The sequence below is a fragment of the Crinia signifera genome, chromosome 2 (genome assembly GCF_055691185.1).
Source record: "Crinia signifera chromosome 2, ASM5569118v1, whole genome shotgun sequence".
NCBI classification, from domain to species: Eukaryota; Metazoa; Chordata; class Amphibia; order Anura; family Myobatrachidae; genus Crinia; species Crinia signifera.
Window position 1 is genome coordinate 380,864,276 of NC_139218.1, and position 26,199 is coordinate 380,890,474.

A 26,199-nucleotide genomic window follows, 5' to 3' on the forward strand; every position below is an offset into this window, starting at 1 on the left:
ATAATCACCAACTGACGAGCTGAATGACATCCTGCTCCACCATCGTCACTCTATCTTCCAGTGCATACAACAGTGAGTACGCCTGTACTTAAAACCACTGCAATAGTTGAGAAATGCTGCTGTTTGTAGTGGGAGGGCATCACTGGTGTGTTCAGATAATCTGCTACATCCTCAGGCCTCTACTCAGTGACGTAACAATAGCCCCGCAGACCCTGTGGTGGCAGAGAGGCACTAAGTGAGGGTGCCGGGGATCTGCAGGCTATTGCTGCGCTGCACTGCACTGCCACCAATAAACCTGCATTACCCCCCACTCCCCCGCTTGCCGTCACCGCAGGCAGGACCCGCAGATCTACTTGTCTGCGCAGGTCCCGGCGCTCCTAGTGGCTTCTGCTCAGCCTCTTAATGAAAAATTACCTTCACAAAATGTCCGCCCCCTTACAGCAGACACCTTAATAATGGTCTGCTGTTAGGGGCAGCCATTTTGTGAAGGTCATTTTTCATTAGGAGCCAGTCCAGGGGGAGTGACGGGACCACAGACAAGTAGATCTGCGGGTCACGGGCACAGACCCAGGCAGCGGCAAGGGGAGGGGTTAGGCAGTGCTGGTGGGGCTGCCTGTCGAAATTCTGGGTGGGTGGGACTGCCTGTCTGCCAAAATTCTGGGTGGGTGGGACTGCCTGTCTGCCGAAATTCCAGGTGCTGATTTTGCGCCACTTTTACGCCACTGCCTCTACTCACATATTTTCAACAAGAATAGTGAAAATAGTGTGATTATCAGTCTTTTAGGCCTGGTACACACCAGAACGATTAGGGCACGATTAGGGCAAATTTCGACGGTTGTAACGACGGTTGTGCCTGAATTGGTGCACAATCGTTTGTATTTTACTCACGATCCTGGTCGTTTGCGATTGGATGCGCGCTCCCGGCACGTCGTATGTCGCATTGGAGATTTTGCCTCCTGCAGCAGAATCAGCCGATCCGACCGCTGATTGTGTGCTGATTTTATGCACATCGTTAGCACATTGTGTGCGCTTACGTCGTCGCGACCATCCATCCGATCCGGGTTGTTTACGCCAGAGATCCAGGACACTCCCACCGCAGCCATATTGGAGCCTCGTGGATGCAGCAGAGATCACACAACGTCTGCTCCAGCGTGCACCGGACTGCAGGTATGTTTTTGTCAGGCCACTGCAGTCCACCCTACCCCCCCGTGTACCCGCTGCCCACCAATGTGTTTTGATATCAGGCCACTGCAGTCCACCCTACCCCCCCGTGTACCCGCTGCCCACCAATGTGTATTGCTATCAGGCCACTGCAGTCCACCCCACCACCCCGTGTACCCGCTGCCCACCAATGTGTATTGCTATCAGGCCACTGCAGTCCACCCCCCCCCCCCGTGTACCCGCTGCCCACCAATGGCAAAGGCCCCAGATGCATTATGCCACCACAGCCCACTATGCTCCCCTGCGGCCTACCCACTACACAGTATGCCACCACAGGCCACCCCACCCCCCTGCGGCCTACCCACTACCCAAAGCATAATGTTACCATCCAGCTGCCCTTTTGCAGGTGATGTTCTCTCACCCCCAGGATTTAAAAAAGTTTTGTAAACAAAATATTATAATAATATTTATTAAAATTTGTTTAATAATTTTGAAACCAAACATGTATTCTTAATAATAATATACAGTGTATTGAAACATATTTACATATACTGTTTATATGAAGACAACTTGTTTTGTCAAAAAGTATGTACATAGGTTTTTTCAAAATCTATTCATTTTTTACAGAAATGGCCCAGGCGATTGCCAAGGAACACGAATTTATAGAGGCGTTCCTTGAGAAATATAGGGAGCTGGACTGCCTTTGGAAAACTAAATCGAAGGAGTACAGCAATAAAATTAAAAGAGCTCAAGCGCTTCAGGAGCTGGCCCAATTCAGCAAGAGCTACAATCCCGAGGCTGATGCGGACTGGGTCCGAAAAAAAATACAGAACTTGAGGACCGTGTTCCTTAAAGAACACAAGAAAATTCAATCGTCCAAAAGGTCCGGTGCAGGAATTGCAGATGTATACGAGACGTCTTTATGGTACTACAACCTGCTGACCTTCACGTTGAGCCATGAGGTGCCAAGGTCGGGACTCTACCTAATGGTGGAGAGTGAGGCAGACGATGTGTTTGTGGGCCTGGATGAAAGTTCCCAGCCGTTGTCGGTAAGTACTGGTCCAATGTGTATACACCCCTTCCTCCTTTGTTTGTTTTAGGCTCCTATAGAGCATTCCTTTGCGGTCCCATCATTTTTTAAATGTGGTCTTCCTGCCAGGGGACAGCACCAACGCCATTAAAGTACTCCTTATATTGGTCCCTGACCTGTTTGGCTCTTGCTGTCCCCCGGTACTGCTGGGCCGGCGTCTCCAGGGACACGATTGGTGCAACCTCCCTAGGCTCGTCTGGGTCCTCCTGTGGTGCTGGTCCTGCCGGCCGATGGGCCCTTTCTTTGCGCCGAAGTAGATTGTGCAGGACACAGCACGCCATGACGGCCCAGTCGATTTTATCCAGCCGCAGGTTAATGGCTGTGTGGAAAATGCGGAATCTACTAGCCATAATTCCAAATGCACTTTCCACAAGCCGCCGTGCCCTGGAGAGCCTGTAATTGAAGACCCGTTTGTCGTGGTCAAGACCACGTTTGGCATAGGGCTTCATGATGTGTTCATGAAGCCCAAATGCCTCGTCCGCCACGAAAACAAAGTTCAGCCCATGCTTCGTTTCTTTGACTGTGGGCAAGTGCAGGGTGTTGGAGGCGAGCCTCTGGTAGAACTTTGTGTCCTTCAAAGTTCCACCATCTGAAGCCCGCCCATTCCTGCCGACATCCACAAAGATGAATTCATAGTTCGCATTAACCACAGCCATCAGCACAATACTGAAGTACCCCTTGTAGTTGAAGTAGTAGGAACCACTGTGGGGTGGATGATTAATGCGGACGTGTTTCCCATCAATGGCTCCTCCACAATTAGGGAAGTTCCACGCCTCGTCGAATTCAGCAGCGATGTTTTGCCACTCCTGCACGGTGTTGGGGAACTGGAACAAAAAAGAAAAGGAGATGTTAACTAATTGTTGTTATTTTCTTTTCAACAGACAACAAGCACAGAGAAAGAGGTTGGCCACACCTCAACCCCTACCCCAACCCCATCGCCAACCCCTGAGCCACCTGCAATTGACTCATCTGGAACAATCTGTGGAGTGCCAGAAACCCCCACCCCGCCACAACTATTCTCAAAAAAGAAAAAACGCAGGACCAAGACAGTCCCTGACCCAGACCCAGATGATGATATACTTATACGAGCAGAGCAGGTGCTACGTAGGCCCCCTGACCAGTATGACACCTTCGGCAAATACGTGGCTGAGGGCTTGCGGAAGTTGAATCTGGAACAACAGATGGCGTTCGAACGTCTCACTAGCGAACTCCTGTTTAGGGGCCGTCTTGGCCTTCTGACAATTCAAACCAAATTAGTTGGACTTCTCCCATGGCAGGAGACGCCATCTACTAGTAGTGCCGTACCCTCACCAGCACTTGCCTCATTGCCTGAAACCACCCCACCGAGTGCGCAATCCTGTACCCAACCGGCTACACCTCCTCGCTACAGTCACCTGTATACATCATTGTTGAGTGACAGCACGGACCAAGACGAAACACCGGTTTTACAAGATTTATAAGCACATTCCATACAATTATTTCAAAGTTGGCATGGAGTAGTATGGCACACGGTGCTTGTCGTGGAGATAATGGCTATGGTGACCTGTTGCATACCGCAGAACAATGGGGCCGGGACCATTGCATCTGCGGTATGCAACAGGTAATCCTGATGGCCCTTTCATTATCTGCGCTACAAGCACCGTCTGTCATACTGCTCCATACCACAAGGCAATGAGGCATTGGTTTGGTTTTATGTTAATACTTGTTAGGGCACTTTGCCTGGGTTTTATATATTATGTGTGTTTTTGCTATAGGTCCATGCATGGGGCAGTATGGCACATGGTGCATGTTGCGCAGACAAAGAAAGGACCTTCATGCTACTGTGGCGCACAGTGCAGAGCAATGGGGCCGGGACCAATGCTTCTGTACTAGGTGCCATGCATGCATGAGGGTGCTTTCATTGTCTGCGCTACATGTGCCGTCTGCCATACTGCCCCTTAACGCACGGCAATTAGGCATTTCATGTGCCGTCTGCCATACTGCCCCTTAACGCACGGCAATTAGGCATTTCTGTGGTTTTATGTTAATTCTTTTACTTGTTAGGGCACTTTGCCTAGGTTTTATATATTATGTGTGTTTTTGCTATAGGTCCATGCATGGGGCAGTATGGCACATGGTGCATGTTGCGCAGACAAAGAAAGGACCTTCATGATACTGTGGCGCACAGTGCAGAGCAATGGGGCCGGGACCAATGCTTCTGTACTATGTGCCATGCATGCATGAGGGTGCTTTCATTGTCTGCGCTACATGTGCCGTCTGCCATACCGCCCCTTACCGCATTGCAAACTTCATTAACATTTTATAGCAATATTTAAAAAAAACACAAAGCACTTTTTTAAATTATGTGTACTCAATGTGCAGTATGGCACATGGTACATGTGGTGCAGACAAAGGACAGGGCCACGTGGCGCATAGTGCATATCAATGGGGCCGGGACTATTGCATCTGCACTATGCGCCACGTGAGGTGGAGGGGACATGCATTATCTGCGCTACAAGCACCATGTGGCATACTGATCTCTACCTCATGGCAGACCAAAGCCATTACAATTGTTGTTTTTTTGGGGGGTATTTGCATTACTGTTTTTGCACTTTTTATATTTATACTTGAAAAAATACATTTATAAGTATTTGTGAATCTGACGGTTAAATTATTTTAATAAAAAAAATAATGTTTTCACTACAATTGTGTGCTGCATTTTTCCTTACCTTGCAATACTGATGCTGCAGGACCTTCACAATCGCTTTACAGGTCTCCGGTATAATCAGGCCCAAAGCTTGCGGGGAGATGATGGCTCCAAACTTGAGGTCCGCCAGCGATCGTCCTGTTGCCAGAAACCTGAGGGTCACCACCAGCCGGTCCTCAGCAGGGATAGCCATGCGGTACTTGGTATCCTGCTTCTGGATGAGGGGGGTGACAAGACGCAGCAGCTCCTGGAAGGTCTCATCGTCCATGCGAAGAAAATTCCTATAATCCTGGGGATTATTCTCGCGAATCTCCATCAACAGCGGCATATGAGACCGCGCCTGTCGGCCTAGGAGCCACTGCTTGGTCCAGCAGGACCGAGCCTTCCTACGCTGGGCCCTCATCCTCCTCACCCTGAGTACAGCGTAGGAAAGCAGGAATTCTTGCTGGAAAGAATCCATAATGCAAAAATCAGAATGGGAAAAATAAAAGCACACTTTGTAATGCCAGGCAAAAACAAAGCAGACCAAAATAACAATGTGCAGCGTTCAGCAGGTATACACCAAGCCTCACTAGTCACAAAGCAGAAATGAGGTCCTTTAAAATGGCTACTGGTCTTTGTCCCCCCTCTGCTAGCCCAGCCCCTTTAATTACATGTCATAAACGACCATGGCCAGTGCACACACGATGTACTCACGATCCGCACATCCGATGGTCGTACGACCGTCGGGAGCGACGTCGTATCGTATCTACATCGTAATTACATCGTTTGCAAAAGAAACACGATCGTTAGCACATCGTGAGTAGGCCGCGGGAGAGCGCTCCAGGGAAGTGCACGTAAAATCGTTAGCCGATCGTTAGACGATCCTGATCTTTCTGGTGTGTATGGGGACTGCCTCCCTTACTGTCTTCTCTGTAATGTAAGAAACAGCAATGTTGTCAAGGGAAGGGCTTGACACAAGTAAATTTTTCTGATACATACAGTAGCATGTACCCCGGTGGTGCGAAGGATGAGAATCACTCATCCTCAGCAATGTAGAATCTGTATGTGATTATAAATGTTGCTTGCAAGCTTCCTATTGGCAGTTACCATTGGAGTGAGCCAGGGCAGGAAGCAACAGAATATGGGGGCAGGGTACATAACCATTTGCCTGGCGTGGATGAATTAGATGCAACAACGCCAAGCTGGGCTTTCCCTGACATAGTCGCATCTGATGCGACCAATCAAAAATGCCCATTGGGCAGCTGCTGGAAGATAATCTTTCAGTAGGCATCAATATCAGAGGGACCAACCAACCCCTCTGCATACTCCTACCCTCCCCCAGTGCCTGCCATGTAGCTGGTCACTGCTGATTGGGCAGTGCAGCGGCACCTCTACATCCTGTGGCTGCACAGAGGAACAGCTGCTAGAGAAATGAAGATGAAGCAGCCCCCAGCCTCCCAGCATATTCCCTAATGGTGCCAGAAACTGTAGGAGCAGGCACAGTAAATAACAAGCCGTGATGCAGCAATGCTCTCATCATCAGTAGACCAATATATCGATTACCAAAGTATACTGTAAAATAAAAAATGACAATTACGTTTTAAATAGATGTTCTGTTCTAAATGCTGTCAGTGACAGCGGGGGCCATAATGCATTTCACAGCATGGCCCACGCTTGCAATATCCTCCGTCGTCCTGCATGTACAGACAACAGAGGATGACGCAGTTAATGCTCGACAGCGCGCACCATTAGCGACATAGCACCCGAATCAGAACTGATTGCTGTTGTGTGAATTTGCAAGCCGTTCGTTTATTGAATGATTGCACAAGTGTGTGGGTCACAGAATGCATGCGCAATGCAAAGCAGTAACAAACAATAGCGACATATTTATTTGCAACCCTGTCGCTATTTATGGGTGGCAACCTGTCATTTTCTGGGTGTGTCAGAAAAACCGCAGCCGTTTTCAGGAAGGTCGTGTGACGTCAGCGCCGGCCTCGATCAGCAGGTCTCTGTCGCTATGTGGAAGGGTCAGAGTTACGCACACTTGCACAGACTGGGAAATCATTTATTTATTATTTATTAACAGTTTCTTATATAGCGCAGCATATTCCGTTGCGCTTTACAATAGCAGACAGTGATACAACAAAACAGGGTATTTACAGACAGTCAAAATGTAGGAGGGCCCTGCTCGCAAGCTTACAATCTATAGGAAAATAGGCATTGATACATAAGGATAGATACTGTATTCTTTATTGCATCGATTCCACCAGAACGCAAGGTTCTATGACTGGTTCTGGAATTTGATAAGCTTGCCTGAAGAGATGAGTTTTTAGGGAACGCTTATAGGTTTGGAGACTGGAGGAGAGTCTTATTGTGCTTCATTTGATGGTCTGTGAGATGCAAATCGATTCGCACATGGCAGGTGATCAGCATTCCATTCACTCTGTCTGGGCAGGGGCTACCTAATCACAGAACTCTGCTATGGCATGTAGGAGCTGATTGGCTGGCTTTTTATCACTCTCCATTTATCACTTTTGAAGCTTAGAGAATCTGGCCCATTGTCTTTCCAACACGTCAGAAACTGCAAATCATTAATTTTATAACCAGAATTAGTGCAACGACTGTGGTATAAACTATCATTTAAATAAAGGAGTTCTCAGATATATTTTACCCTGGTTTTAGTAGACTTAAGTGTGCCCTCATTTTGGGTTATATTCAGGCTTGCCTACCCTCCCGGAATGGCCGGGAGGCTCCTAGAAAATCAAGTCCGCCTCCCGGTCCCCCGGAAAGGTGGGTAAGTCTCAGAGCCCCTGAACCCCCCTTCCCCGCTGATAGTATTACCGGCGTTTACTGCAAATCACGGGTCTGCGGAGAGGGGAGGACCCGCGACTCAGCTGGCCTCCAGGCTTCTCCCAGAAAGGCAAATGTAAAAGTCGTCAAGTATGGTTATATTTATGTGTTTTACTACTGACGAAATGGGAGCAGCATGTCTGGTGTGGGCTCCTCTGGACAAAGGGGTCAGTGTGCACTAGCAGTAGTCACACCCCTGGTATAGGGCATGACAGCTAGGCATGGAAGCTAGGATGTCACGGGTGTCTAGGGTGCCAAGCAAAGAGAAAGCCTGCTGGTGGGGTGCAGGAGACGAAACAACTGTAAAGCGCAATGGAATCTGCTGCGCTATATAAGAAACCGCAGCTAAATAAATAAATAAATATGGGGTGTGCTAGAGGGGTGCAGGATAGGAAACTGCCCTCTCCTCTTCTCCCTCTACACCACCTCTCTGGGCACCCTCATCAGCTCCTATGGTTTTCATTACCACCTTTAAGCTGATGATACCCTAATCTATCTCTCCTCCCCCGACCTATCCCCATCACTCCTGTCCAAGGTCTCCGAATGCCTCACGGCCATCTCAGCCTGGATGAACCAACGCTTCCTGAAACTAAACATGGCTAAAACTGAACTTCTAATCTTCCATCCCCCGAACATCCCCTCTTCTCCCACTATCTCCATCAGCATTGGTGAAACCAAGATCACCTCCACCGACCAAACATGCTGCCTCGGTGTCATCATTGACTCCTCCCTCTCTTTCACCCCCCCCACATTCGTGCTCTCTCACAGTCTTGCCGCTTTCACCTACGCAACATCTCACGCATCAGACCATTCCTCTCCACTGACGCGACCAAAATTCTCATTCACACTCTTGTCATCTCCTGCCTTGACTACTGCAACATCCTTCTCTCTGGGCTACCTCTCACCCGCCTCGCACCTCTCCAATCCATTCTTAACGCTGCTGCTAGGCTCATCTTCCTCTCCCGCCGCTCTACCTCCGCCACCCCCCTCTGTCTATCTCTTCACTGGCTCCCCATTCCTTTCCGAGTTCTCTTTAAACTCCTCACCACCACCTACAAGGCTCTCTCCTCCTCCACCACTCCTTACCTCTCTTCACTGATCTCTATCCACACTCCCTCCCGTCCTCTTCGCTCCATCACTGACCGCCGACTGACCACTCACCTAATCACCTCCTCCAACTCCAGTGTCCAAGACTTCTCTCGCTCTGCCCCCCTGCACTGGAACAACCTCCCGCCACCCATCAGGCTTTCTGATTCCCTTACCTCCTTCAAGCGCTCCCTCAAAACCCACTTTTTTTGACTAGCCTATCCCTCCTCCTATCCTCTTTTGATCCTCCTATCCTGCCTCCGTTCCCCTCCGTTCCTACTTATCCTATTGTTTTTTTTTTCATCCACCCACCTATTTTTCGTATGTTAACTCTTATGAGTAGGGTCCTCCTGCCTCACGTACTCACCCTACCTCTTTACCTCACCTGTCCTCCTGTCCTGTTCTTCCCTTCCTCTAATTCATCCTCAGTCTCCTCGACAATTTTGATACCTACTTCTGAACTGATGCTGATTTTAGTTCTACCAGCTATACCCTATTTATGCTGTATTTTTCAACACACCCTGTACGTTACCTTGTAATTTGTTTTTTGTTTGCTATGTACGGCGCTGCAGACACTTTGCGGCGCCTTATAAATAAATGTACTACTACTACTACTTTCCGATGCACACGGGAAATTGGATGTCAAACACTTGGACACTTTTCACCCGTTTTCTTGACCCGGATCGATCGGAATTGGGTGACAGGTGGCCAGTGTATGGCCAGTTTAAGGATCCTTCTAGGGATTACATGAAATATTGCACCCTTCTCCTCCTCAGTAATACATCTCAGGTATAACGTCTCAGCTGGTGTTGTTATTCTTGCAATAACTGTGATGAAATAAAGTCACAGAAATCAGCGTATTGTTTTTCCAGGACCCAAGTTAACAGTAACTGACAGTTTACAATTGGACGGCGGCCGGGCGCGCTTCTGTGCTCATTAATCTAGTTCCAAGATGCTGCTTTGCAATGAGTAGCCTCCAGCTATTTCCCTGTTTCCACCTTACATATACAGCCACACGCAAACCTTCTGCCGTCATCACTCATGAGCTAAATGATTCCTCATCAGCGCAGGGGAGCGGACGATGCAGACTTTTAAACCAGGTTCATAATTCAGTATTTTAATGGCCATATTGGAGACGCCGGAAGGGAAATGGAAGCACTTCAATGTGCAAAGAGATAGGGAAATTGTTTGAAAAAATTAAACTCCATCATTTTTTAATTTGCTGTTGAAAAACATTATTTACTATATTTATTTACTATACGACCCCAAATGGTCAATATGGACATAGACCAAAGGTCGACAATAGACAGTTGGCATGATTGCCACCAATATGTACAGTACAATGTTTATTTAATCAGTATATCAAAATTCTGGTGTTAGAATTGGGGGGTTATTCTGGTTATAAGCTGCGTGTCATTTTCAGCCTGCCCGCAGTTTACCTATGCCGCCTCCCTCCATTCACAGCCCGTATTCAGCCACACTCTCAGGTGCCTTAGTTTTGCATGTATTCTTGAGGAGAACATGGCGAGCAGCTGACATCTTGGGATGTCTACTGCCAGCCCCCATCACCCAAGTCACTGTGTGATTACCATGGGAACGCCCAGCATTTCCCATGCCCGCATCGCCTGGCCCCTCTCACCACGCCACCCGCCTGCAGTCTTATGTGTGTGCGCTTGGTGAACAATCTGTTTGCTGTGGCTGCGCGCACACCGCGCATTCACATATGCAGAAATGAGCATGCTAAGTTAAAAAACATTGCGCAGCCGTACGAATTCGCGCAGGTGCGTCTGGACCAGAATAAGGTCATGGGAGTGGATTAATAAAGCGACAATGTTAATGTTGAGAGTCAATAGGTCGACATCAAATGGTCGACATGAATTCAGTCAGATTAAGGGCCGGATTCTCTAAGCTTCAAAAGTGATAAAATGGAGAGTGATAAATAGCCAGCCAATCAGCTCCTACCTGCCATGTCACAGACTGTGTTTAAAAAATGTCAGGCAGGAGCTGATTGGCTGGCTGTTTAGCACTCTCCATTTTATCACTTTTGAAGCTTAGTGCATCTGGCATTCAGACTTTTTGTAGAAAGGCGTAAGGCAGAGAGGCCAATTATAGTGTATACAGATGTGTAGCCACACAACTAGCCTCAATATGCCATGTGACTTCAAACACATAGTGCCAAACTGCCAAGACCCCATGCAACTTTGTTGTTGCCTGGCGTCTTTTTTCCTTAAAAAAATCATCCAGTTACAATGCGATAAACATAATTTAATATGCAACACTTATCTGTATGAGACTAGATAATTGGCACAACGAAACTTGGCGTGGAAAAAAGTATCATAGTATCACTTCATATACAGATTCAGAGACTCAATTGCATACCAATATACAAGTGTTGCATATCAAATATCAGCTCGGTCTCCTGATTCATCTTAGTCACATTGCAATGAGACTAATGCTAGGTACACACCAGAACGATTTAATCAAGGGAGAAGGGGGAAGGGGGAAAGAAATCTGCACAGGCTGATGCTAGAGCATCCGATTTAGCCCCAAATGAGACAATCTGGTTATATAGATCTCGAAGGGGGAAAAAGACACTATATATGATACAAAATAGAGGGGGACAGAAAAGGAGTGTCTTCTTTGTTGGAGCACAGAGGTAATTTGAAAAGATGTTTCTTCAACATCTTTTCAAATTACCTCTGTGCGCCAACAAAGAAGACACTCCTTTTCTGTCCCCCTCTATTTTACATACCAGAACGATGCAGATTGTAAAATGATCATACAATCGTCTTACGATCTGTTGAAGCACACACCTGCATACGATCTGCATACAATCCAATCCCGACCCGTACTCAGTTGAAGGGGTCATTTTCAAATCCTACCTGCTGCATGTAGGATCTGATAAATGACCAAACGACCCGCGAGGATGCGCATCAGATCACAATCGGGTTGGAAATGGGCCAAAAAATACAATCGGTCAAAATTGTATCGAAATCGGGTGAATTGAGGCCAGATCATTCTGGTGTGTACCCTGCATTAGTTGCTTTTTCTGATAAAAAAAAAAAAGAAAAGAAATGACGGACAATGACTGATGTGTTGCACAGCTACAGTGGCGCATTGGGGGGGGAGCGCCAGTAAGGGCGGCCCTGGGGGACTCGAGAGGCTGCAAAATCCTCAGCATTGTGAGTCAACCTGAATAAGGACCATCAAAAAATCAGATGTTTCCTACTCAGAACAAGAGTGACTGGTAAATAGCCGGATCCAGATGTTTTGCCCATGTTAAACATTCAACTGTCCTGATATAACGGAGTCCGAGTTAGAAAATTGGCCACAAAACTGCTCTATAAAGTCAGACAAAGCTGTCATGTACTGTACATAAGCAGCTTCTGATTATTAAAATGATATGTTGCGTGCCTATATTCTGTGTGTTATTGTTACTGGATCTGCATTAGAAATGATGTTGTTTCGCAGGAAACCACTGTAGCACATCCAATGCACACAGAACATAGGCACGCTGCATATCATTTCATTCAACAGAAGTTGTTTGTGTACCATGTTCACATACCAATGCACATAAAATGTCTGAGAGATATATTCTTTTTATTTTTAAGGTTAAATTTTTTTTTTTTTTCAAGTGTAATTCTGTGCTTGTAAGTGATTTTTAACATTGCCGAATACAACTCATCCCCCTCCAAACAAAAAACAAGCTCTATTTCTGTACTGCATGACAATATATATAGAGCAGGGGTGGGGAACCTCAGGCCCTGAGGCCGTATGCGGCCACCGTAGCCTTCTGACTGGCCCTCCCACCCACCAGGCGGCTTTGCCGGGAGTCAAGTAAAGGGGAATTCTGGCTAAAGGTCAGTAGTTCTCGCAAGATTCCTCCTAATCAACAGCAGCCGGAGACTGTCAGTCCTATTCAGAGGCAGCCGCCGAAGCGTGGGGCGGTTGCAGCAGGACAATTTGTAAGAGACATTTTTACATATGGCCCCCGAAGGATTTTTTTTCCCCATACAAACGGCCCTTGGCACAAAAAAGGTTCCCCACCTCTGATATAGAGAGATGCTTTTTGTGAAACTTTGCAACTGTTCTACTACTGTATATGACGCATTCCAGTTTATCTTAAAAAGTTGGACGCTTCCTGCTCTAAAAATGAGAATTCGGATCCAATTTGCATTTGAATCGTTAAAGACGCATGCCATTAATAGCCGTCGATATCACTTTCTGTTTCTGACTCCTCCTCCCTGTATTCAAACCCATGACCTAGCATACTGGAGACAGACACCTTACTGATTGAGCTATTTGTGGGGCACCAATAATTATCTTGCCTCCGGGCATTTATGACAATTTGCATTTGGATCGTTAAAGTCCCAGCAAAACATTGTATATAAGTTCCCACTTTATGAAACTTTTTCCAGGCCCATATTTGTATTAGGATTAGTTTAAGTCTAGTACTGATGAAATAAGAGACAGTAGACCAAATACCGGTATGATCCCCATTTATAGTCGGGGGGAGGGGTATTAGATCATTTAACTTTTTTAAATGGTTCTAAGTGCAACTCTTCCCTTTAATAAAGTGTGTGTTTGTCCTTACACAAGATAAAGGAGGATTGTTAATGAGGGACATAAAGAACAGACAGAGCATTAGGTTGTGAGAACTGGATAATAATGTTTGTGTATATTACACATAGACAGCAAAGAGGATCTTTATATTCTGCTATTGAACATATGTCAGCAAAACTGCGCTATCTTGTTTATCGAATTAAACATAAAAGGACAGATCAATAAACACTGTTTGAATTGTAGTTGTTAAGTCATAAAACAAATGGTATAAAGTTTCCCTTTTGTGTGTTTGTTTTACAATGTGCTAGACAAATATTCTCAGAGAAATAAATTTAGTCCCATTAGAACAACAAAGATCATATCGGAGATGAACGCGATCATTACTGAAGTTTTGGTAGTTTAGTAGATGCAGTGACACTTACAGGTCCCATATCCCTGTGTGACACAAACGAGGACAAACAAGGTGAAGTGAAGGTGGTTACTTTGGAAGTACAGTATATGCTGTTTCTGCCAAAATGTACTAATGGCTGAGCTGTGGGCCCACCGGTGTCATCTGACCCGCCTCTTGCATAAAAAGACACTCCATCCGTCACACCTCTGAACAGCTGTATGGCCGCTCAATATGTCCTCACAATTAAGCCGCCACAGCCTATACCAGCGTTTTTCAACCCCTGTGCTGTGACACACCAGAGTGCCTTGAGATGTTCTCAAGTGTGCCCCCAGATCTAGAGATGTCCACACCAGTTTACAACCAACACCACCACTTCAACTGTTATTCACTCTTGTGTTCATGGGTCAGATGTATCAAGCTTCAAAAGTGATAAAATGAAGAGTGATAACCAACCAGCCAATCAGCTCCTACCTGCCATGTTACAGGCTGGGTTTGAAAAATGACAGGTAGGAGCTGATTGGCTGGATGTTAATCACTCTACATTTTATCACTTTTTGAAGCTTGATACATCTGGCTAATGTATTTTATTTTTGTTACCTGTGATGACCAGTGTGATTGTTTTTTCATATGGGGGCCAATGAGTTTTTTTTTTCCTGTGGGGGCCAGTGTTATTTTCCCGAAATGGTCTCTGTTGTTGGATGGGTCCAACACAAATGATTGGATGATTGGAAACTCCACATTTGTCCACTCTTAAAGTGACTTAATTACCTCCGGCTACTACTGGATATAAATCTGTGGTTACTGACCAGTTAATAGTCACCTGGAGTTAATCAGTCACAGCATAGGTTACATTCTAATGGTGAATATGTACTACCCATGCTCTCGTCCCAAGTCCCCTTTCCCCAATTTTGAGAGGTATGGTGAATATTACATCAGACATGGCAGGGTTACTAGGTACAGTGCTTCCCAGAACTAAGAGGCTTTGGGTTGAATCTAAAGAGAGTAAGATTCCACAGATTCCATGCTGGTCCCAGAGTCCATGTATTATCATTATTATTATTATTACTAATGATATGAGTGATACGTCCGCTTGCCATTTACAATGCATCACCATTGTGCTCTGGAAAATGTGACAGTATGCAACCGCTCCCTGTGCAGCTGGTGGGTGACCTGGAACATGTTACCTGCTGGGTGGTCTGGAAATTTTGATAATTATTTGTAATGGGGATTTTTAAAATGTGATTCTCAGGGAGGTGAAAAGGGGTAAAAAGTTCCACCCAGGAAACCTTTGCGCAGATGAAACCAGGCACAACAGCTACTGTAGGTAGTAGTAGCAATAGCAGTAGTCGCAGTAGTAGCGCAGGGCCGGCGCCACCACTAGGCAGCTTTAGGCATCTGCCTAGGGCGCCGGCCACTGGAGGGTGGCACTGAGTTGGAGAAAAGAAGCCGCCCGCCATGCAAGGAGCAGGAAAACAGCCTCCAGCCCATTTATCAAATCAGCTGGACAGGCATGCTGCACTATCCTTCATATGTTATCCAGCCCCCAGCCACGAGTAGCCCAACAGGTCAGCAGTGGTGCCCGGTCCCCCTCCCCCACATGGAGCAGGTTGGTGGTGGCCGCTCGCAGCACTCCCCCCCCCCCCCCCACCGCATGGAAGTCATCTGTTTCTGCCGGTTGCGCCCACACCTCCTCTCCTTGAAGCAGGTAGGCATCGGCCGGCTGCAGCACTCTCCTGACCCCACAGCATGGAAGTCAGCGGTGGCTGCAGGTAGAGCCCGCACCTCCCCCTCCTTGTAGCACTCCCCCCACCCCCGACAGCATGTCAGTGGCGCCCACAAACCCCCCCTCCCGGTGGAGCAGGTTGACAGCTACTTGTAGCACTTCACCCCCTTACCCATGGAGCAGTTAAGCCACAACCTCGGGTAGCGCCCGCACCCTCCCACGGCTGCTCGTTGGCTTCAGCATTTTTTTCTTACGAGGTGCTGGGTATGGGGGAGGAGGGGGGGGGGTGTGGTGGGGTTGGGGGGGGGGGGCGGTGTGAGCCCTTTGCCTAGGGTGCTGTGGGACATTGCACTGGCCCTGAGTAGTAGTAGCAGTAGCAGCAGTAGTAGTAGTAGTAGTAGTAGTAGCAGTAGCAGTTTCTTTTATTTATATGGCACCACCATGTGTCAGTAGCTAAATTGGTACTTGTTTCCTATCTGGGCGCCCGCTAAGTTAATTGCGCACCATGCTATTCTCCGTAGAGAAATCTGATCGCATCGCATCGTACACATACACGATATTGAACGATGCGATGCGATCCGATTCGATTTCCCATAGGAAACAATGTTAAATGGCTCAATTTACCCAAATTATCATAGGAACAATAGTAAATGGGCCAAAAACACCCCTGAACATTGAAATGTCCCCCCAAAAGTAGTTGACGCCACCCCGCCATCAACGTGAACCCGAAGCGTGGCGAGCGCAGCGAGCCCGCGAGGGGCTGCGGTACGCGTCCTCCGACCTTTTCATGCCCTACTATCCACTAGGGCGTGGAGTGAGAATAGAATAGTGTGGCGAGCGCAGCGAGCCCCGCGAGGGGACGCGGATACCTTCACAGGTAAACGCGTCCCTTTGCGGGCTTCCCAGGTGTCCGCGTCGCCATGGACACCTGGGAAGCCCGCGAGGGGACGCGTATATCTGTGAAGGTATCCGCGTCCCCTCGCGGGGCTCGCTGCGCTCGCCACGCTTCGGGCTCGGTGGCTCGCTGCGCTCGCCACACTATTCTATTCTCACTCCACGCCCTAGTGGATAGTAGGGCATGAAAAGGTCGGAGGACGTGTACCGCCGCCCCTCACGGGCTCGCTGCGCTCGCCACGCTTCGGGTTCACGTTGATGGCGGGGTGGCGTAAACTACTTTTGGGGGGACATTTCAATGTTCAGGGGTGTTTTTGGCCCATTTACTATTGTTCCTATGATAATTTGGCTAAATTGAGCCATTTCACATTGTTTCCTATGGGAAATCGAATCGGATCGCATCGCATCGTTCAATATCGTGTATGTGTACGATGCGATGCGATCCGATTTCATTACGGTGCCGTACGTAGAAAACCTGGGCGCCCAGATAGGAAACAAGTACCGCTAAATTATTATTTTGTGCACAGTATTTCCATTAGAATCTCGGGTTTCCTCAAACATACAGTACACTGGTAGCTTTGGGAGCAGGGACTGATGTGGAATAAAAGATTAATGAACATTGGACACATCAGTTATTTTTTCCCGTAAGATCTGCACTGTACCAAAAAATGCATACACTTAGCACCTATACACATTCCTGTGTAACACATTGGGGGCGGCAGAGGTGTAACTCTGAGAGGCAATGGAGTCATCTGCCACCGTGCTCCTGCTCACAAGAGGGCACCTCTCCTCCCCTGCGAATTTGTATCAGTTAATTGAAAGCCGTCGATATCACTTCTGTGTCTGACTCCTCCTACCTGTATTCGAACCCATGACCTATCTTACTGGAGACAGACACCTTACTGATTGAGCCATCTGGGGGCACCAATATTTATCTTGCCTCCGGGCATTTATGACAAACTTACGCCACTGAGGGGCGGGATGAACTAAAGTGAAAATGCGGATTGAACCCCAATTTTCAGAGTTATGAACCGCATTTTTGAATGCACTAAAGCCCCTCAGCAATACCTTATAGAAGCCTATATGCTTCTCTCCACAGTGATGTGTGAGCGAACCATCACAGATCCCGCCCCAGTATGCCCCGCGGCCGGCGCCGTCACTCTTCGCATGCGCAGAGGGACTCCTGGGTCTCAGACCTTCATGTCCTCCTCCCTCCATCAGACCTGGGCTCAGGTAATAAGTACCCTCTCTTAGCACCCCTTTGTACAAAATGACATTCACACTTACAGTACAATCCCCAGCCACCTCTGACTGACAGCATGCCTATTGCCCTCTCCAAGCGTTTGGTCTCTGGTGTATTATTTAATAAGAAACCATTTGTCCTCTTAGAACCATCTGTTACAGCCCATAAGGCGCTCTACGGCCTGGACACCTTTTTGCCCAGTTCCTTCATTGGGTTTGGAACCCTGAACAGCTGCGTCCCCTTTATACTGAAATATACTGTCCTTGTCCTGGCCATAATATATAATGCAATACATTCTCGTTCTGTTAACCGAACAAAATCCATAATACACAACCAATGCTTTTCTGACAGAAGCAATAGTGCCGCAAGTGCAAACAGGTCCAGGAGCTGTATATCAGACAGATATCCAGGGTCACAGCTCATAAGCCTCATCCAAATAGTATAGACCGGTGCGCAGGTTCAGCTGCCGGCTCTAGAACGTGATTACCAGGGAGAGCAGAGAGGATCGATGCGAAAGATCAGCAGACTGGGGAATCACCGGGCTCTAGACAGACACTTGCCTGGTACTGTATCTTCCTCACAACAAGTACAGAAGAGACACTCGCTAAGCACAGATCAGCTCCTTAATGGGATGCATTATGTACCTGCCGGCTGCAGGTTGGCATGAAGATGTATGGCAAGGTTCGTTTTGACCAATTTTATAAAAGATAACTGCAAAGGTGCAAAAATTGGGACATGCAATAAGGACATTCCTGATTGTCCCCCACTCTCCAGGCTAAACTCAGCACTATTTAAGGACCAGACATAAAAACCTGCATTTTCTCACATTTACCTTTTTCCTTCCACCATGCCTATTTCGACCATAAGCTTGTGTCGACCTTGGGTATGTCGACCATTTCAAGGAATTGTCCTAGTGATTTTCGACCGAGACATTGCCTACCATTCACACCGTAACCGGTGGGATGAATAGAGGCTTACAGCGCTGCATATGGGTAAATTACCTGCATTTTTATCTGTTCAGTCAGTACGGGTGGAATTACGACCAATTAAACCAGTCCTTTCTAATATGCAAAGTATTATGCAAATGAGATGCTGCAGGGACTTACCTGTACAGATCCTCTACCCCTGGATTCCTCCTTCTTCCCATCTTTACTCTGCAGACAATCTGTAATTTACAAACATTCGGTACAGTCACAGGACAAACACAAATCTTATTGTACAGATACAGATGTAGCTCCATTCTCTAGGACAAAAGTTGGGACCAGGGCCAGATTTATGGCTTCGTCGCCCTGGGGCTGAACATTTCCAATACTAAAAAGGGGAGGAGCTGTGTCTATTACAGTGTGGGTGTGGCCAGATGTGTAGGGTTGGCCATGGGTGTGCTCACTATTGATGGCTGCCATCATTGCCAAAACTGTGAGTAGCCATTGATGGTCCCCAACTATAACATGGGAGATCATCGATGGTTATCCCTGTTCTTTCAGTGAATTGTCCATGGGCCAATCACAGCCTGGGGACAGGGCTTTGTGGGTGTGGGGGGCACAACTATGCTTTGTTTCCTGGTACCATGCAAAATTTCACTCTAGCGGGGCGGTGGCTTAACTAAACGTAACTGTTTTTTGTTTTCTTTTATTATTATTATTATTTTAGAAGCTTTAGTATATTTACGCCTTAGAACGAACACTGAGACCGTGAACCATCTGCAAAGACCTGCAATTATCTCATCTCAACAACGGAGCTTCCAGTATATATTGTTTTCTTGAGATCGCCCTGTAACATTCATTGATTTTCTTGATGTGAATATTAAAATCAATTACGATGGAGGGATAGCAGGTTGCGGCATTCAGAGACAATGCATCTGGCTGATAAATGAAGGAATGCTGCAAGATTGCAATTAACATTTCTCAATCTGATGCATAACAGCAATGTACAGTAACAGAAGGAAAATGCTTATTCCGGCCGTGGTTATATCAGACATCAATGTGCAGCTGCTGGTGCAGCAGATTATACTTACAGGGACTCTGAAGTGGGCGTGTCTTCTGAGTTGTCATAGATTTTAATACACGGATAGATCCCTAAGAAAGATATATAAATACATACTGTGACAAGATCAAACTCTGTAAAAGTAACACTTTGGTACTTGTGTAATATCTGGGGGCCCGATTTGTTTGATTGTATGCCTTAACTTAAGGCATACAATCAGATGCGATGGACCCGATTTTTGCGGAAAAATCGCGTCGATCGCATCGCATGCAACCAAATCGCATGCGATGCGATCGACGCGATCAACGCGATTTTTACATTGGAATCAATGTTAAATGGTCCCTGAGACCCAATTTTACATTGGGTCCAATGTTAAATGCCCCCCAGACCCCATTTTTTCTTGTATACCCACCCTGTTCATACCCCCACTATCCAAGTGGGCATGGAGTTGATTTTATATAGTGTGGCGAGCCTGAAGCGTGGCGAGCGCAGCGAGCCCCGCGTGGGGACGCGGAATACATTTTAAGTAATCCGCGTCCCCTCGTGGGGTCTGCTGCACTCGCCACGCTTCAGGCTCGGTGGCGAGCGCAGATAACATCAACTCCATGCCCACTTGGATAGTGGGGGTATGAACAGGGTGGGTATACAATAAAAAATGGGGTCTGGGGGGCATTTAACATTGGACCCAATGTAAAATCGTGTCTCAGGGACCATTTAACATTGAATCCAATGTAAAAATCACGTCGATCGCATTGCATGCGATTTGGTTGCATGCAATGCGATCGATGCGATTTTTCCGACCCGATCAACAAATCGGGCGCCCAGATAAGTACCAACACTTTTTTAAAACCAATAGAAAGAAATTCTTATCTCAAATCTAGAGATATGAGGTGAAGTACCAGCAGTGACCACTAGAGAGACCAAATTACTCCTTAGCAGAAAGGGAAAGCAATTTTGCAGGGACACTGATTTGGTTCAAACATTATGGCTATTGAAAGAGGGAGCTGTGAAGAGATATTAAAGGCAGGAGCAGATAGGGACTAGGGGTGGGGTGGGGAGTATGTGGGCTAAAAACTGTCACAGCTCAAAGTGAAAGTAAAAAACGGTCACAGCTCAAAGTAAAAGTACATTTTAGAAGCCGTCATTCTGACGGGCTTTTAACTAGTATGTTTATATTTTACAAGTGGCTTTATCACCGATCAATACAGCAGTTGTTATTGATAAGCAGATAATTCCACCCGGGTGTGGTGTATTTTTATCTTCATTCATCATGTCGAAATTCGTGAGAGTGTGGAGTTGGCCGTAATGCCGACATCGACTGCACCGACATTCAGCATGGTGAAATGTTGACATTATTAGAATGCCTGTTTGAGTCCAACACAACTCCATTATGTGGCCACCTACAGTATAAGGAATTGCTGCAAACTGCGCTGTAGTGACACATCTTTGTGCATCTCTGTGCGATTCTGAGCAGAGTACTATACACACCAGCCGTTATTGTGTAGGCCAGTGGAACACTGCAATAACTAAACCAAGCTCTTGTTGTGGCACGAGTGAATGCATATTTGCCTAGTTTGGAAAACGAGTTTCATGTCTACCTTTTGACTGTCCACCTAACCCATGTCGACCTAATGACCTTGTCGACCTTATGACCCTTTCTACTTAACCCATGCCAAGGGAGTCTCCTGCAGAATGCAGGAGGGGAGGTAACTATGATGTAACCGTGTAATGTGGGCTAGGTGACATGAGGGAGATTGCTAGACTAATGAGGGAGAGTGGGAGATTGCTGCTATGGCAGGGAGTCTGCTGCAGAATGCAGGAGGGGAGGTAACTATGATGTAACCGTGTAATGTGGGCTAGGTGACATGAGGGAGATTGCTAGACTAATGAGGGAGAGTGGGAGATTGCTGCTATGGCAGGGAGTCTCATGCAGAATGCAGGAGGGGAGGTAACTATGATGTAACAGTGTAATGTGGGCTAGGTGACATGAGGGAGATTGCTAGACTAATGAGGGAGAGTGGGAGATTGCTGCTATGGCAGGGAGTCTCATGCAGAATGCAGGAGGGGAGGTAACTGTGAGTGAATGTACTGTACAACCATACTCCCTGTTACACTGGTTGGTTTCGCAAAGGAGTGGGGCATGTAGCAGAGAAGGGCTATAGGCAGCTCACTAGCTGGTGACTGTCTTCTCCTAGGATAGCGTTGCAGGGTCCTGAAAACAGTGGTTATACGTAGTAGGTGAAAAAGTTTGTCTCAGGCGCTAAGGTGCCTATTCTCAACCTTGTCGCTCATACACATTGGCAAGATGGCACAGCGCATGTCCAGATACACTATCATGGCCGTTTTGGTTAGGGAATGAAGTTTCCCCATTGAAGCCATTTTGTTAGAGACCGTGCTATAGCGAACTCCATTTCTTACAGGTTTGAGGTGGGGACAGGTTTAACCATGGGCAATGTGTGTTGTCAGATTCAGACCTGATCGCTCGTGTAAATGGGAATCGCCTGCAAATCCAAAACCTTCAACAGTCTATGCCATGGGTCCTCAAACTGCGGCCCTCCAGATGTTGTGAAACTACAAATCCCAGCATGCCTTGTCTCAGTTTTACCACTCCCTTATAGCAAAACTGTGGCAAGGCATGCTGGGATTTGTAGTTTCACAAAAACTGGAGGGCCGCAGTTTGAGGACCCATGGTCTATGCAAATGCAAGTAACTCTGACCCTTCCACCTCTCTGCGGCAGAGACCGGCTGATAGGGGCCGGCACTAATGTCACAGACCCTTCCTTAAAACGCCTGGGCACGCTTGCATTGTTTCGGACACTCCCTGACTGGTCCGATGACCACCCACAAACGCCGGCATCCTGTCAGTCAAATTACAAGGGGATTGCAATTACATCTATACGCTATTTCTGTTGCTAGTTGGGCTCGCACATGCACGCTACTTTCTGTGCGCACGTTTAGCCATTCGATCATTGAATTGCAAATTTGCACAACAGCAATCAACTCTGAATCGGGCCTATTGACCAGTATTATAATTTTTTTTATTTTTTGTCTAAACCTGGCTACACATCATGAGATCCAGTGGCACGGCAGCAACAATGCATCACATCCGCCATACACACAGAACAATGTGCTGTGCGATATCGTAAGGTATGGTTACATGCCGCATGCAACAACACTGCGACAGCCGGCGGCTCATCTTACTGAACATGCAGCGCCTGCAATGGGACAATGCAATGAATCAAGGATCGGAGATACTCCATATACCATGTGTATGACATATTGTTCTCATCTGCATCTCATGGTATTTCCTATAGTGTGTACTATGAATGTATGTTGGGTGTTTAGAATACATTATCTTATGCGGAGTCGCTTCCCTGGCATCAAGGTAACTAACTTGCCTACTCTCCCTTAATGTCTCAAATATTGGGGAACACTTCTAGGCTTCCGGTAGGCCAGCCATGTTCCGGTGACTCAATGACATTTGTGGCAAATCTCATTGTGGTGGCCCCGCTGTTCATTTCTGTGAAACAGGTTTGATTTCCTACCATGGCCCTAACAGTGTGGAGTTTGTATATTCTCCCTGTACTTGCGTGGGTTTCCTTCAGGTACTCCGGTTTCCTCCCACAATCCAAAAATACACTGGATGGGTGATTGACTCCTAACAAAAATTAACTCTAGAATGTCTGTGTGTGCGTGTACATGTGGTAGGGAATATAGATTGTAAGCTCCACTGGGACAGGGACTGATGGGAATGTTCAATTATTCTCTTTAAATTGCATGTATTGTCTGTATGTATTCTCATATACTGCGCTGCAGTATGTGTGGGCTACATAAATAACTGGTAATAAATATACAGTAGAACACTGCGAAAAAAATAACTATATGCAGGTAGAAGGGTTTTATTTTTACAACTAATGCCCTAGTTTTGAAAAGTCTGTAATTGAATTCACAACGATATTTCCATTTACTTGACAATGAAATGAATGCATGAAACTGAAACAGCTGAAGCTCGTTCTCTAGAACATACAGTAACAGAGAGACGAACAATAGCTTAATGACTCCGTTTTACAGTACAATACAGTGAGCTGTACAGCCTTGAAAAGGAGTTCTGGAACAATGCCTGTATTGTTATCCGCGGTGATTCAGATATATTAACAATTCTTTAAATGTAGTTAGTTAATGCAAAACAAAAGTATATATATATATATTTTACTACAAAAGCTTAGATTATAATAAACAATTCCACCTGCATAAAGTTATTGACGGAGGAACAATAAAGTTATTGACGGAGGAACAATAAAGTTATTGAAGGAGGAACAATAAAGTTATTGAAGGAGGAACAATAAAGTTATTGAAGGAGGAACAAAAACAGTTTGGCTTTTAAACACTGCTAAAGTCTTTCAATGTTCCGAAGAGTTCTTTCAAAGACACGGCGCACTTTGTCTTAAAAGACAGTTGTAACCATGAGCACTAATTATTAAAGTTGCAAATCTCTCGAAACTTGGCAGAGTCGGGGATGGAACCAATGTCCCCTGGGTGCACTAGCTTTCATATGCCAGGACAAAACTTTTGGGACTTGCTTTTGGCTGCTTCCCATACATGATAATACTGATTTAAGCTGTTGCAACCGTAAAGTTCTGAAACTTATTTCCAGCAAAGCGCCAATTCAGCAATGGCTCTTATTCCTGTTTCTAGTGAACGTGTGCGCAATAATTATACTTGAAACAATAGGTTGCAAGGAAACTATGGAGATTAATACAAAAGTAAAGCATGGAGGATGCAGCTTTAGTGATCAATATAATGAGCTCACTTACGCTTTTGATCACATAGATTTTCGTAGATGCCTTTGAGTCCTTTGTGATAACCGTTCCCGGCCTATAAAAAAAAAGAAGAATGGGAACACAATTGGCTTTATATATCTAACCATGAATTTTACTGGTGTTTATGTCTTTGCAAAGTAGAAATAGGAGCCAAACTTTATTCAAAGTTTTAGGATGCAAACATTTTATAGTTATTGCTTTTATTATTTTAAAGCAGGGAAATGTTAGGGGAAAACCAATTGCATTTAAAAAATAAAATACCTTGCAGATGTAATGTCCTACAACATAAAGCGGGTGTAGGTTAATTCATCACCCGCGGCACTATGTGCTAATGAGTTAGAAGCGTTTATTAAGGCCATTAGTTAACTTTATTTTCATTTTACATTTCCCAGATCAGAATGATGGGAGCAGTAAGCAATACAATACAACACATTACATCAAGTGCGGCATTCTGCTTATGCTGTGTTCAAAGAACAGGTAAGAGGTTATCGGAAGGAAGGGGGGACGGGGGTAAAATTAGATTAAGTCTACCTGCATGATCAAAACCAGATTGAGGCAGATACTATAATTATTGTCTGATTTTTTTAAATAATTTTGATATGTTATATGAGTTGTAATATTGTATTTAATTATATTCAACATGGTATATAATAAAATCAGAGCTACTTTATTTTCATTATGCTTATTATAATAAGGTTTCTATCTACATTTATTAAAAATGCAAGACTATCTAATAGCACTTTACTATTGGGAACAAGACTGGGTAGTAACGGAAAAAGGAGAAGAAGAGGAATCTGCCTGTGATTTATAGGGAAATAGGAGAAGAAGAGGAATCTGCCTGCAATATATAGGGAAATGGGAGAAGAAGATGAATCTGCCTGCAATCTATAGGGAAATGGGAGAAAAAGAGGAATCTGCCTGCAATATATAGGGAAATAGGAGAAGAAGATGAATCTGCCTGCAATCTATAGGTAAATGGGAGAAGAAGAGGAATCTGCCTGCAATATATAGGGAAATAGGAGAAGAAGAGGAATCTGCCTGCAATATATAGGAAAATAGGAGAAGAAGATGAATCTGCCTGCAATATATAGGGAAATAGGAGAAGAAGAGGAATCTGTCTGCAATTTATAGGGAAATAGGAGAAGAAGATGAATCTGCCTGCAATATATAGGGAAATAGGAGAAGAAGATGAATCTGCCTGCAATATATAGGGAAATAGGAGAAGAAGAGGAATCTGCCTGCAATCTATAGGGAAATACAGTAGGAGAAGAAGAGGAATCTGCCTGCAATCTATAAGGAAACAGGAGAAGAATAGGAATCTGCCTGCAATCTATAGGAAAATACAGTAGGAGAAGAAGAGGAATCTGCCTGCAATCTATAAGGAAACAGGAGAAGAATAGGAATCTGCCTGCAATCTATAGGGAAATACAGTAGGAGAAGAAGAGGAATCTGCCTGAAATCTTTAGAGAAATCGGAAAAGAGGAATCTGCTGGTAAATTTAAAATCCTTAAGGAAATAGGAGTTTAATACATGAGATGGAGGGCCACCGCTTTCAATGGGCTTAAGGGGCTGTTTAGTTCACTCATGGATATAAAAGAATAATCATTGTAAGGTTTTAGTCAACTGCTTAATAGGGGGGGGGGGGGGGGGTGGTGGGGGGGAGTAATGTTCATACACACCTAAGAAGCATAGACTTAGGTACAGTGGGCCCAGAAGATTTGGGGAAC

The 26,199-nt window shown here is 45.9% G+C and overlaps 1 protein-coding gene across 1 annotated transcript in view; it reads right to left on the bottom strand.

The window, feature by feature from the left end:
• LOC146058571 (cyclic nucleotide-binding domain-containing protein 2-like) overlaps nt 1-26,199 on the bottom strand; it is a 161,661-nt gene that overhangs the window by 67,510 nt on the left and 67,952 nt on the right. Inside the window, exons 10-12 of the mRNA XM_083170851.1 lie at nt 24,467-24,527; nt 19,684-19,744; nt 18,776-18,834 (exon numbers count right to left, since the gene is read on the bottom strand). Of these exons, the coding sequence (XP_083026977.1) occupies nt 18,776-18,834; nt 19,684-19,744; nt 24,467-24,527 (181 nt within the window). The remainder of the gene's footprint in view (nt 1-18,775; nt 18,835-19,683; nt 19,745-24,466; nt 24,528-26,199) is intronic.